Source organism: Sinocyclocheilus rhinocerous, unplaced genomic scaffold (assembly GCF_001515625.1).
Source record: "Sinocyclocheilus rhinocerous isolate Xijiao unplaced genomic scaffold, SAMN03320098_v1.1 scaffold491, whole genome shotgun sequence".
Classification (NCBI taxonomy): Eukaryota; Metazoa; Chordata; class Actinopteri; order Cypriniformes; family Cyprinidae; genus Sinocyclocheilus; species Sinocyclocheilus rhinocerous.
Genome location: NW_015625034.1, coordinates 1455455 through 1470383, shown reverse-complemented (window position 1 = coordinate 1470383; position 14929 = coordinate 1455455). Strand labels below are relative to the sequence as shown.

General features: G+C 35.6%; 1 protein-coding gene and 1 long non-coding RNA gene across 2 annotated transcripts in view; one reads left to right on the top strand and one right to left on the bottom strand.

Annotated features, from left to right (window-relative positions):
* The window catches only part of LOC107748907 (uncharacterized), a 23575-nt gene extending 17399 nt beyond the window's left edge, over positions 1 to 6176 (top strand). Inside the window, exons 4-5 of the long non-coding RNA XR_001640973.1 lie at positions 5732 to 5890; positions 6057 to 6176. This is a non-coding gene — a long non-coding RNA (uncharacterized LOC107748907). The remainder of the gene's footprint in view (positions 1 to 5731; positions 5891 to 6056) is intronic.
* On the bottom strand, positions 2431 to 10951 carry LOC107748897 (tumor necrosis factor receptor superfamily member 10B-like). Its single transcript, XM_016563905.1, has 9 exons — positions 10873 to 10951; positions 10411 to 10479; positions 10156 to 10207; positions 7878 to 7985; positions 7531 to 7734; positions 4438 to 4554; positions 4315 to 4346; positions 4079 to 4238; positions 2431 to 3176 (listed from the first exon to the last, which is right to left on the bottom strand). Exons 2-9 carry the CDS (start codon positions 10477 to 10479, stop codon positions 2929 to 2931), a joined length of 990 nt encoding a protein of 329 aa, XP_016419391.1. The 5' UTR covers positions 10873 to 10951; the 3' UTR covers positions 2431 to 2928.
* Between the last annotated feature and the right edge of the window lie 3978 nt (positions 10952 to 14929).

The window sequence follows — 14929 nt, the reverse complement described above, 5'->3', positions numbered from 1 at the left end:
GTGGGTGGATCAAAATTCCCCCTGAGATGTGTGCAAACCTGGTGACCTACTACAAAAAACGTCTTACCTCTGTGCTTGCCAACAAGGGTTTCTGCACCAAGTAATAAGTCATGTTTTGCTTGGGGATCAAATACTTATTTCACTCACTGAAACAATTTCTAACCTTTATATAATGTGTTTTTTTCTGGATTTTTCACTATAAACAACACATCAGTGCTTTAATTCACAAAGAAAACCTGCTCTTTATACGCTTGCATGAGTACTTAATATACTGACACTCCATTGCATGAATAATATTATATTATATTATATTATATTATATTTATGATCAGCTGACCATCTGTTTTGAGTGTTTCTCAGCTTGTATATCTAATAATATAATATTATATTATATCATATCATGTCATATCATATCTTATCTAAGATGGACTGACCAGCTATTTTGTGTATTTTCCAGCTTGCATATCTAATAATATAATATAATATAATATAATATAATATAATAATCTAAGATGGATTGGCCATCTCTTTTGAATGTTTCCAGCTTGTATATCTAATAATATAATATAATATAATATAATATAATATAATATAATATAATATTATTCATGCAATGGAGTGTCAGTATATTAAGTACTCATGCAAGCGTATAAAGAGCAGGTTTTCTTTGTGAATTAAAGCACTGATGTGTTGTTTATAGTAGCACTGACCAGGTGATGTTGGCATGATCCATCCATATTGTCGATATTATATTATATTATATTATATTATATTATATTATATTATATTATATTATATTATATTATATTATATTATATTATATTATATTTAGCAGACGCTTTTATCCAAAGCGACTTACAAATGAGGACAATATTATATTATATTATATTATATCTAAGATGGAATAGGCATCTGTTTTGAGTGTTTCCCAGCTTGTATATCTAATAATAACATAACATAACATAACATAACATAACATATAACATAATTTTGGAAACATCTGAGTAGAGAAAGGACATGTTCGAAGTACAGAAAACCCAGGAAAAATCCATTAACCCAATTAAAAATTTACTGAAATAATTTTAATGAACCTCTATAGTCACTTAATTATAATATTTAGAAGAAAACAAATGTGTGTGATTTCCATATTTTTAAATTGTGAGTTTAATATTTCACCCAATATATTAAAACATTTTATGAAGATGTACTGCATAATAGGAAAAAGCTTTAATGATGTGTATTGTACTGGGTTGTCAGGTCTCTGGCGCACCGACAAGAGCAACTTTGGATCCAGTCAGTGCACAGAGGAAGAGGAGGTACCAATGCCAGTGCAGGAGATGTGTGGAAAGACTGAAAAACTGGAGGATGTCTGAGAAAAGAGCGGGAAGAAGACCACTGATGCGTCTATGGATTGAGTATTTACTCTGATACAAATCTGCTGCTGCCATTTACGCAAGAGAAAATCTGCACTCAGGTGGCCCATCTGAAGGTTCTGTGAGAATGACTGTCCTTCCTGAGAAATGCTGATAGAGAGAGATTTGTATTGCCACTGCACATAAGCACACACTCAACATACAACATAGAGCTAATCTTTTTCAACAAATGAAGGTTTTATTCTCTGCACGCTTGTTTGTATTTATAATTGGGTAGTTTTTGCACAGCATGCCCATGGACTTCTTTTAGGTGTATATATATATGTATGGATGTATAAGGTAAAGTGCAAGTTTTTCACTTATTTTGAAGTTATGAAGTTATTTTTTATGAAGTTTTTCATTTATTTTAACACGTCTCAAAATAACATGAAGTAATTGATCTTGAGTTATTGCATCTATAAAAATGATAATAGAATGAACAAAATATTGTTTCAAATATTTTAAAAAGAAGTTTTTGATGGGAATATAGCATGTCATTTCCTAGAAGTATTTTATGTCAGCTACCCAGTTGTATGAAATAGAAAACACAATTGTATTTGTATTTGCTATCTTGCAGTGAATTTAATGAAGTACTCTGAGAAACATACCAAAAAATAAACCTTTATTGATTTTATTGCACTTTACGATTAATATCAAGTTTAAAAATGTGTATTACAGTGAATATAAAACATAATATATGATGACACAACAGCTACTGCGTGTTCCTGTGCTGTGCTTACTGACTTCTAAATGAAGAAACAATGTTAACCTTTCCAGACCACCATCAAAATGTCAGGGCTTTTTTGATGGCACAATCCATCATGTCTGTCGCATAAAAACCAAAGAAAAGAGGAAGAACACTGACAACATTAACCAGGGACTTAACGTGATCGAACACTGATAAACTGCGTGAGAACAAAAAAATGTTTTTGTGTTTTTAACATTTGTAATAGAATTAATAACGAGTATAAATAAATATAAATGTTTTATATTGAAAATGCCCCATAAGTCGATATAGATAGACAGATAGAGGACATTATGGGACACATTGCAATGACTTCAATAAAGTTTCATAAAATAAATATCGCAACATATGTGAATCTTTGGTCTCCTGAGTGTTTTAGAGCTGCTCTTTGCTTTCAAACACTTCCTGAGAGTCATTCAGCCATCGTAAGACGTGAAAGCCTTTGGTATCGACTCTTCCTACAGTCAACAATCAGCATCCCACTGCCTGATGTTCTGATGGCTTAGAATCAGTGGTTACGCATAAACAGTACGTTTATGGGTGATATTGCCAAGCTGGCATGAACTGTCAAGCTCATACGCAACAATTATGTCGTCCATACTGTTAGTCACACACCCAGGCCTTCCCCTAACGCAGCCTGTTGCTCTCTCGATGAAATCCCCTGCCAGGGTTAGAGTTTTACTACTGGGTACTCACGAAGCATCAGTTAAAACAAACCACACAGCAGTCGAGCAGTACGGAAGAAGACGGACACAAATAATCCGTTATCCCTCACAGCACCTCTTCTTTAGATATGTGGCACTCTTTCCCTTGCTCCTGAGATGGGAAGAAGATTAAATCGTTTTCTCCGCTCCTTTCCTCCTCAGACAGATGGACGGGGGGAGACTGAGGGTAGGGCACGTTGATGTTGTTGAGCGATTCTTTTTGGAGTTCGTGTGCTTTTTTCTCGCCGCCATCCCATCCGAATTGATTGAGCAAACTAACAAAAACTGTCTGGGGACTGTAGATGTGAAGAGGGCCTACGAGAAAGAGAGAATGTTGAATTTTCATACTATTTGCATGTTTGTTTGTTTGTTTTTTCCCCCCATTGCTTGTTTATGGGGTACGTATCGAATCCTGTTTTTGTCACTGAATAAAAAATAAAATAAAAAATAAAACAAGGTAAATGTGACTTTTTATCTTATAATTCTGACATTTTTCGGAGGAGATAAACTCGCAATTCAGACTTTTTTTCTCGCAATTGTACGTTTATATACCACAATTCTGACTTTTTTCTCACAATTCTGAAAACTTTTCTTGGAATTGAGAGTTTAAATCTCACGATTATGACTTTTTTTCTCACACTTTTTTCAGAACTGTGAGTTTATATCACGCAAGTGATAAAAAAAAGTGATGAGATGTAAACTCGCAACTGAGAAAAAAACTCAGAATTTTAAGATAAAAAGTCACAATTACCTTGTTTTATTTTTTTATTCAGTTGTGGAAACAGGCTTCCATGGGGGTAAAATATATACGCACGCACACGCATTATAATAATATTTTTAAATTTGTATTTCAATTGTTATATGTCTGGTTATTTAATTCTTATATACTATTTAATTTATTATTATATCATGAATAATTCATACAAATGTCATTTGGTGTAACTGCATAACCATCAAGTGAAAAGTCTGTTATAGATTTAATTTTATACATAGCCTACATGAATATACATACAAACAATTTATGTGATATTTTAAGCAGCTTATTGACCTTGTCACACAGTCATGAGGGTCTGCAGTGGTCCTCTTTATAATATAATTTTCTGTTTTGTTTTTTACTGCATGTTTATGTATATTGGTTTGGCCACTTTACATGATTTCACAGTCAAATCAAATATTCATAAAAGAAGAAAATTACAAAAAGCAACTCTTTATAGTACCTAAATTGCCAGCTGGAGGCACAGCCTGCTCTGAGCTGATTGGCTGATGAAACGAGCAGTCTGTGTTGTGATTGGTGGGTGTGCTGCCATGTGACAGCATCTCCTGGGCATGGGGCTGCTCATCTGGTTGGCTAGTAGGAGGTGCAGTCTCACTGTCCACCTGAAGAAATTGAAGGACTGTGAGTCAGATAATTCATGACATGTTCACATAGTGCCAAAATGTGCACATTACTTACCTCCATATTACCCAACGAGCACTGCCTGACAACTAATGAAGAAAAGAGATAGTGAGAGGTATGATTAACTCACAAAACATCTGAGAAAAAAAATGTGTTTGTGTTCACGTGTGTGTTACTCACAATGTTTAAAACATTCCTTCTCTTTCTTCCTGCAGAGCCGGAGGAACAGCATAAGGATGATAATGGATAACATTAGAGAACTTAATCCACATAAAATCCACACCACACTACTGTCACCTGTAAAATAAATACAAGGATGTAAGTTAGCTTTTATGTTGAGATGAATAGCTGAACAGGTTAAATGGAAAAGATCTTATAAGGGAAAGATCTCTTCAAGAAACAGTTCTCTAAAAAGGCTGTATCAGGTAATAGCAAGAGTAATCTAAGAACTAAAACAGGCAAAAATGGAATGTCTGCAATTAAATATCTAATGAATATCAAGAATGAAGTGACTTGTTCTGACTTTCTGTAGTGCTGCACGAATGATCCTTGTAACCCGGAAATAAGTTTGAATGTGTTGTTGATTCCTGAAATAATGTTTGTGGTTAACACAAGCTCAAAATACTTCTGCCAATGTTAGATACATTAGTAATGCAAGACTTTTTTAAAGATAAACAATTTCTAACCTTTATATAATGTGTTTTTTTCTGGATTTTTCGGTTGGTATTCTGTCTCTATCCGTTAAAATAAACCTACCATAAAAATTACAGACCCTTCATTTCTTTGTAAGTGGGCAAATGTAGAAAATCAGCAGGGGATCAAATAAATATTTTCCCCACTGTACCATGGGTAGCAACAATTCTGATCACATGTGTCAGTGTTGAAAAACAGTTGTGCTGCCATTTTTGTGGATGCTGTTATACTTTTTTCAGAATACTTTGTTGAATAGAAATTTCTAAAGAACAGCATTTATTTGAAATTGAGGTCTTTTGTAACATTATAAATGCCTTGGCGCTCTCTTTTGATCAATATACTGTGACTTTGCTGATTAAAAGTATTCATTACTGACCTTAAATTGTTGACCAAAGCATCTCTGAGATGAAATGTGATGAAAACAAAGAAAAGTCAAGGTAAATGTGAATATTACACATTTTTCGATTGTGGGTCATTTACAATCAAACAGTAATTCTGACAATTCTTACAGAATTTCATATGAAATTTTATTCATTTTATTCAACTTAATTCAATTTAATCAGTCAGTCAATCAATCAATCACTGTTATTTTCGCCACATCTCAAATCAGCATTCATTTTATTGTGGTAATAATGGTAGAAATTATATTTTTTAATGAAAGTTCTGGAGGGAAAATAAAATTAAATGAACTATTGTTTGATAAGTGTGAGTTCTCACAGTTGAAGAAACTGATATACACTTACAGTTCTACATAAGCCCTTTCACTGTTTTAATTTTGCAGATATGAAGTATGAGAAGAACTGTACGGCGACAAGTGATGCAGTGTGCACGTGTGTTGAGGGCTACAGATGCAGAGACAGTAAATGCCAGGAGTGTGAGAAGATTCAGACAGCTACTGTTTCTTTTCCTGCTTCTACTAAAACAATACCGCCCACCCATGGTGAGTGCCCTGACCCACTGTTGTCAATCTATTAAAGTAGCTGCTGTTAAAGGCAAAGAGTCTATCTCACACACAGAGTATATCAGGTGTATTCTCTATTGACCTGTTTACTCTTTCTCTCTCCTTTTCTCCATCCATTTGCTCCCATTCTATCAACCTCTTCCAGATATAATGTGGATCTCGGTGAGTCTGTGTTGTGCGTGTGTGTGTGTGTGTGTTCTGCTCACCTGTTTCCTTCTCATCAGCAGACATGCACGACAATATGGATGGATCATGCCAACATCACCTGGTCAGTGCTACTATAAACAACACATCAGTGCTTTAATTCACAAAGAAAACCTGCTCTTTATACGCTTGCATGAGTACTTAATATACTGACACTCCATTGCATGAATAATATTATATTATATTATATTATATTATATTTATGATCAGCTGACCATCTGGGGATTTTAATGCCTGAGGACATATTTATTTATTAATAATAACAGCTTATTTTCTACAAAAATCCAAAAGCTAATAGGAAATCCTATTGGGTTCCAGGTTGACAAAAGTCAGGATTTAAGGATTCAACCCCACCTCCTTCTCGCCCTGGTGGCAGGCCACTTACTCTACTTTAAAGGGGTTCTATTATGCCCTTTTATAAAGCATTGATTTGGTTTTTGGGGGTTTACTAGAAAATGTTTTCATGCTTGATTGTTCCAAAAATGCATTATTTTTCACATATTTTACATTATTGCAGCATCTCTCCTCCCAATCTGTCTCGAACGCACTATTTAGTTCCTGTTTCGATGAAGCCCCTCCTTCCAAAATATGAAATGTGCTCTGATTGGTCAGCTGACCCGGTGCGTCGTGACTGGCGAACCGCTTAGAGCATGTTCTGGAAATGTCACGCCCCTTACAATAACCGCAACAACGTGCTACTAAAGCAGCTCTTCATCTTCGTCTTCTCTAGTGTAGCTCACCCAGGCCTCTTCCCACTTTTGTGTATCCCGTGGGCGGGAATTATTTAAATGAGTGACTGTGATGTCACAATATCCGGAAGAAGCGTGCTATAGTCCGAACGAGCCATTTGTTGTAGTTCTTGAAAAGTGTTTTCTGTTAAATGGAATAACTTCCTTTGGAGTTGACTTTAAGCTTTGCAACTTTTCAAATCTTAACAGCAACATTACAGCAGTGTCCAACTGTTCAACAGTGTTTGGCAGAAGAATAGCAAATATGCAAGTTTAACGTCTTAAAAAACTCTTTGTATGCAAAATAGCGGGAGAAAAAAGTGTTTCGCAGATATTTAAATGTATCATCAGGAAAACATAGAAATAGTTGTTGTTTTTATCCTATTGTGTGTTATATTTATTTGCTTGGTAAATGTCTTTTTGGGTTTTGGTTCTTTTGCTGTTGTAGGTACCCTGTAGAATAAATAGCCTAGTAATTATTTCTCCTTATTGTAATTGGGTCCTCTTGGATATGTGAGCATAGGCACAGAACGCCTATGCATAAATCCGGCCCTGGCCATGGGACCTGATGCTTTGGAAGCCCCTGTCAAAACATTGGCCCAGTCCATAATCCAACCTTGCTTTAAGCATACTACCCCTAGAATACAAGTGTACACACATCATGCAGAAGAAAACAACAGTGCTTACCCAGTTTAATTTTAGTAGATGAAGTGGTGGATGTAGTGGATGATGGGACATCAGCAGAGGTGGAGGATGGGATTGTGGTGGAGACAGGAACGCAGCTGTCACATAGGCGTGTGTGTGGATCGGTCAAACAAACGTAACCCTCTCGACAGCGACACACTAAATTTGATGTGCTTGTGCAATTCTTCTCCACCTCCATGTTGAATTCTAGCACACACACACACACACACACACACACACACACACATTTGTTTTCAAAATGAAGCATGGTTTGCCATACTTCCTGTTTCTATTCTCACTTCATCTTGTTTATACTATCATGGATTAATTAGGTGTAATGCGCTTCATACCAGGTATGCAGTTCTGGAAGCAGCGGTGGCAACTTTCCTCTCTGTTTTTCTCACTGGTGTAGAAACCGGACTTGCATTGAGCACACGTATCGCCGTACTTGTAATATCCTAAGAGATGATGAACAGTAAGGAAGATGGAGTGGAAAAATAGGAAGTGGAAATGCAGAGGACAAAAAAAGACAGAAGGACATTAAGGTCAAATTAATTCAAAGTTAAGATGTTAGTGCCTTTAAGCCTATATAAATTGAGTTTGTCAGTCTGTCTAAGATAGACAGGGGCCATTCACTTGTTGGTCTTAGTATGCAGGCGTCAGATGGATGTCTTTAGCTGTTACATCTCTCACTTGTGTGAGTGCGAATTTATGACGCCGTGTCAAATTCAGAAGGATCAATTCATAAGATCGCTGTTTCTTTCATAATACATGAGTGTTTTGGGTATCATGAAGCTGCTGTACTGTGAACTGTATTTCTGCTCTTGAGACTTTGGCAGCCCATAGAACCATTAACTGGAAAGTTATGAAAGCTAGCACATTGATAGAAAAGAGTCTGAACATTAATCATAGCAAATTTGGAGTCTTTAACTCAATACTTCTAGCGCCACCAACTGTCCAAAGTTGCACACATATTTTTCCATCATTAACAAAAAATTATGCAAAGTTAATAAGTCAAACCATTCTCAAATAATGAGCAAATGAATTTGACAAAAATTCTACATTTTACATTTACAACACAGGCAAAATGCCTATATGCTTGAAGGCACTCAAAACGTTTCCAGGCAGTGGTGGTCACAAATTATAATGAAATTTCAAAAAAATGCTAATGCCTTTAATTATTTTGCCTATTGTCAAAACTTTTTTTGAATAGATTCCTTGGGCCATGCCGAGAACATTGATACCAGTTATAACTTTTTTGTCCGCCATTTTGATTTTATTTGAAAACCTACTTTTGAAACTTTTCCTAAACTGAAAAGTCTCCCGTTTGATGTGGTCATAAAGACCACATGGTTCCTCGCCTTAATAAATGCATTTCTTGGCAAGAAAAAAGGGACAAAAACTGCAGTTTTGAGTGGGGTGGCCAAGCTTAGCCAGCCCCTGGCTCCGCCCCTGATTACAAGTGATTCTATTTATGGATTTTCAACCATTTTGATTTTGAAAATGGGAAGGAGATTTTAAAATAATCTCCAAATGTCTTTATTTACTCACTTTTGCAGTTGGTTGATTGCTGCTTTGAAAATTGACCTCTGTTGTGCATGGACCCTTAATTGATGCTTGCAGCTGTTTTATTATCATAATCATAAGCACACAAACTTGTAGCGCAAATAGTTTTACAGTTTAATGCACTTCATTATTCTTATTTACCTGTGGTGGCTAATGAATCGGTCTTGTACATTCACAGGAAATACTTTGTTGAAAAATGAAATAAGGGGGTGTGGGGGGGGGGGGGGTTCTTGTTACTGTAATTTGTTTCATTGACTTTAAAAAAAAAACTAAAAAAAATTAATTCCACTAACTGAACATTTTGAATCAACGGTGCATTCTCTAGCAAAACTGTCGCGTTCCCCTGAGATTCTTTGCGTTTTATAGAAAACTATTCTATAAATAGAATATAAATATAAATATATAAATAGTTTTCCCTCCCACCTCAAATAATTTCCATAACAAAAGTTTTGTGAGAGAATGCAAAAACATTTAAATCTCTCCCATCATGTCTGTTTAGTATTTAACTTAATGCACTGCATAGATACTAAAATGACTATCGTAGCACATTTAAAAGTGTAATAACTCAATTTGTATTTGACTGTGCACAGACATTCAGCTCAAAGGGCACATGTTGAATTTTTTAAAGGCGGATGTGGGTGCTAGCACAGACACACTCACGTACATGCACCACACTTTTTTGCACAGACTCAAGACTTGCTGACTGAGGTCTCTTAAGAAGAGAGATGAGAAATAGCATCAAAAACAGGACGTTACAAAGTAGCTCTAACAGGCAGTGGCATTCTAATGAAGGAAGTGGTTTATGCTTCTGTCAGAACATACCATTTCCCATCACGAGAGAGAAAGAAAGAGAGGCAAAGGAAGCAGAAAGAACGGCGAAGAAAAACCAAATAAATAAGCATTGATGTCCTGATTTCTTGCTCAGACCACATATGCAATACTGGGAAGTGTTGTGACAGAAAGATATGCTGACGCACTCCACAAAAACAGGGAAAGAGTTCAGAGAAAGTGATGCCGGATGCAAGAGACTGAGAGAAATACCGGCCCGAAATGCTTTCTTACCTGGATCACACAGCCCTTCTGAAAGGGCCCTCGGATTTCTCATTTTTCCGTCCTGTTTAAAACAAGACAATGTGTAATGGATGCGTCCAATTGAGTGACACTATGTTTTTAAAATGCACACCGAAGTACGGTTCTCCACTAGTTCAGATCACAATTAAGATTAGTTGATTAATGTGAACATGCAGCATACTACAAGTCTCCACAACAAAGCGTTTTAGGAACAATATATATAATACATATTATAACATAATTTACCATAGGCAGCCCATACATCAGGTGATCTGTCAGCATCACCATGGCTACAGATAACACAGTCACAAGCATCTGTAAACGATATACAACTATATCAGTGATCCACTCAGACACCATATCACACACTCTACATCAGTCACTGGAGAACATATGAACAAACACAATCAAACTTTCGAATAAAGAACTGTGATTTAGAAGTGCGATTAAAGTTTCACTTCAATCTTCACATGTTCATGACATTATGCAACAGCTGAGTTTGCCAAAAAAAAAAAAAGGGGGAGAAGTAGATTTGTGGATCTGATGAAAACAACAAATAAGCATGTGACTGGCTCCTACTTTAACTAAGTCATTTTAAATCGTAGTCAACATCTTAAAAGAAAGACCTGCACTTTAAAAAAAATTATAATAAGCAAGTGAAAAAAATAGCATAACAATAGCTGCAATATAAGTGAAAACAGTCGGTACCTCACAATTAGTCGAATCCAAAATGTCATCAAATGCTTTCAGTCTCTATTTCTGTGTCTTCTGCCAGTCTGTGTTCTGTTCTGATCATTTCATCTCATTGTGTGTGTGTGTGTGTGTGTGTATGTGTGTGTGTGTGCATGCGTGTGGGATTTTAATGCCTGAGGACATATTTATTTATTAATAATAACAGCTTATTTTCTACAAAAATCCAAAAGCTAATAGGAAATCCTATTGGGTTCCAGGTTGACAAAAGTTCAAATGCTTTCAGTCTCTATTTCTGTGTCTTCTGCCAGTCTGTGTTCTGTTCTGATCATTTCATCTCATTGTTTCCTCACCTGCTGTGTCTTCCTGTCATTCCCCTCCCTCTCTTTCTCACACTGCCCTTCACCTGCTTACTGTTGTGAAGAGAGAGAAAGAAAGAGAGAGAAGCAATAGCTTCACTGTGCGGCTGTCACGGTTTCATTGATGTTTCATTATTACTGGTTTGATTAAAGCTATAAGACACATTCAGAATGTGATTGTATTTCTAATTGGAGTAGTTTTGGGATGCCTCATAAAAATATACACATATGAACACATATTCATACGCTGGCAGAAAAATTATTTTCTTTTTGTGTGCAGCTCCGTGCAAACATGTATACACTAAAAAGGAGCTTGTTGGACATAAAACTGAAAAGTTTGTTATGTCTAGCAAACTAATTTTAAGTTTTACGGCCCCAGACCTAAAATCATCGTCATGAAGCAGATACAGACAAAAGGTCAACTCACACAAATGTCTGTGGCTTTGATCTTAAATGTCTTTTCAATTTACGCCATTTCTTTGCCAATTTTTTTTTCCAGTACTACCTTATTAAGCAACTAAGTGCGTAACAGTCTGACAGAAAAACAGATACTTAGAGGAAAAAATGACCTATAGAATGAAAAAGAAAAAAAAAACACACTATGACACAAAAACTCCACTCCTCGCAGTGTGTGTGTTCAGCAGTAACCTTTATTCTGAAATCTTTTTCAAGCTCCAGTCTTTCTGTACACTTGCAGTGAAGCGAGCAGCTCTTGTTCTGCTTTGGGTTACATACATACATATTTATATATACATATAGTCCTGTTACTCTTTAAATCAAAATGCACATGCGCCATTTTTGCAGTCTGGGTCCTTTTCCTCCTCTTGGATGCTCAGGTGGGTCCTGGTCATCTGATACCCACAACCACAGTGGCACATGTGCAAATGTAAAGAGAACCCTTGGAGGTCCCTAAAATAGAAACATCCCTATACGATTCCACAGTAGGAACAAGAATCATTCAGAATGACACGGAGATGCTAGGAATGACTCAAGACGTTCAAATGTTGTAATTCTCTTGTTAAGGTTCAGGACTTGCTTGCATAGCCAGCGTTTGAGCGGACACAACTCTTCCGTTGTCTCTTCTAGGTTACAGCATCATTGCATTCATACAGTTCTTGCTAATAAGCATTCTTTCTAAGCACTTTGTCTTTTTTTTTTCCAAATTCTGTTATTATTTTGTGTGGTATAGATATTGTGTGGAATTTACTCATTGTTTGTAGCCACTGCAAATTTGAAATATCCAAAAGCCCTTCATTCAGTCAGTTCCAATGAGTCTTTTTCCTGACTCTCTACTATATTGTCATTTCATACAAGACCGGATTTGTGGTTATTGAATTGTTCACAGAATTCTTGTAAAAGACTTTTGTTTTAAGGTCATATAGCAGCAAACAACAAGTAAATTGCTGTAGAAAATAACCAGTTACTCATTGCAGAAACTCCATACATTTACACATGCATACATATCTTACACATGTAGTTCAGCTCAGTGCTGCGAAACAACATAAAAAAAAAAAAACTAAACTAAAATAATAATAATTAAAAAATCCGTGAATGAACAATGGCTTACAGCGTTTCTTATTGGCAGCAGAAATGCAATATTTAGTTCACAGATAAACAAAGCCTTTTCCTCAAAATCAAATTGTAACATTTTAATTAATCATCAAGCGCATCCTTTTCTTTTTCGGGGCTGTTTGTTTTTCCAATCAAACAAAGATTTTTACACAGTTTAATTGGTACCCATAGAACATTGTTTTTAAATTAAATAAATGATTTGTTGATAGAAATAAAATTGCAATGAATCTGCAAAACCCCTACAGAACTACACAGTCGTCAGAGGGAAAAACCTAAGGCAGACACACAGCGTTGTTCATCAGTCAGTGTGCAAAAAATAGAGCAAGATAAAAAGAAAAACAACCTGAGGATGGTATATAACATACTGTTTAAAAGATTAAATTCTGTTCTGGCTCATAATAGAAAGTGATATGTACTGTAATATGTTTATTAATGCTTTCACTCTTTGTTTTTCTTCAGCGGAAATTTACAGGGTGTACAGCACCATGTTTTCAAAAGCATGAGGTTTTCATTTTCACTGTGTGAAGTATCTTTCCTGACTGTTTTATTTCACATTTGGCACTCGAAATGTCTCTTTCAAAGAGTTTTAGTCTCTATTCTTGAATTCAAGCTGTGGTTTACACGCAGACTACATATTTGACTACAGATATGAATGACCAACAAAGCCAACCAGAAGTCGGTTTGTCAGTTTCTTCAGGAACGACTGTATTAGTCCCTGTGGGCGTTTGATTAGAATTAGAGAGTGCTCTAACAAAAAAAGAGCTGATTATTACAAATCATGTGAGGTTCTTGAGAACTTTAGACTAGAATCAGATTACATTCATTTGCATGATATATTACTCAAGAAAATGACTGAAACATCATTCTCCTGTGAATCGGACCCAATAGGATCTCACTCTTTTAGGTGGGTACAAAAGATCAAGATCAAGACCCATCAAGATCTCACACTCAATAGTTCACCAAATCTTAATTTGCAGGATGCATACAAAAAAATCAGTCTCCAAATATTCCCCCTTTCCAGGTCAGAGTAAAAAGAATGTCACTACGAGAAACATGTGAGATATAAAGTCCAAATTGCAAGAAACAATGTTATTAAATATAAAGTCACAATTACAATAAACAAAGTTGCAATTATGACATGAAATCTCAATTATGAAAAACAAAGCCACAACTTTGAGATATTAAGTCAAAAGAAACAATGTCAAATCATAAGATATAAAGTCACTAGAAAATTATTAGAAATGAAGTTGTAATTGTGAGACAGAAAGTCGCAATTACAAGTAACAAAGTCACTGTGAGATATGTCAAAGTTAAAAGAAATATGTCTCAATGAGATACGAAGTCACAGTTGTGAGATAAAAACACAATTATGAAAAAAGAAAGGTGCAATTGTGAGACATAAAGCTGCAAATGTAGGTATAGGGTTGCAGTTATGTGAAATAAAGTCACTGCAAGACATCAAGTTGTAATTGCGAGAAACAAACTTGCAAATGACAGATACAATCCGTGTATCATTCGATCATTCGTTTTTTGATTTAATATTGAAAGTAGAAAAATGAGAAAACGGCTCCTTTTGGATTTTGAAACTAATTAATTAATTAATTTCTTAATTAAACAAACAAACAGACTTACTGGGTGAGCAGGGTAGGCTATGACAGCTGTCATATCATACCCTGCCATGCCCAGCTGATACAAAGAATAGAATTTATATCTACACAGAAGAAAGCCCTGTCTAGACTCTGCCCCGGTACGAGTTGTGTCGAGCTATTCATTAGTCTGTTTGATGAGAAAAATATGAAATTGATAAAATGGGTAATTAATAAGTATAACTGCAGCAGTGGAGGACTATTATTCTGCTGCGTGATACTGCAGAAGAACTGATGATGGCACGGTTTGATCTTCGGCTGACCAATCAGCAGAAAGGGGCGTTTAATTCCCGCCCACGTGTAGAAATCGAATATTCAAGCTGTTTATTCATTTTTCCACCCATGAAGGAAAAACGAAAATTTAAGATGAATTCTCGTTTTTTAGAAAAAAACAAAAAAACGAAAAAGGAGCCGTTTTCTCATTTTTCTACTTTCAATATTAAATCAAAAAACGAATGATCGAATGATACACGGATTAGATACGTATAACCTAGCAAT

Excerpts from the sequence above, each read along its gene's own strand:
- LOC107748897 (XM_016563905.1), bottom strand. The coding sequence starts at position 10,479 with ATGCTTGTGACTGTGTTATCTGTAGCCATGGTGATGCTGACAGATCAC. Across the intron at positions 7,986-10,155 it reads AGAAGGGCTGTGTGATCCAG|GATATTACAAGTACGGCGAT; the intron begins GTAAGAAAGCAT and ends ATCATCTCTTAG. Across the intron at positions 4,555-7,530 it reads ATCTACTAAAATTAAACTGG|GTGACAGTAGTGTGGTGTGG; the intron begins GTAAGCACTGTT and ends TTTATTTTACAG.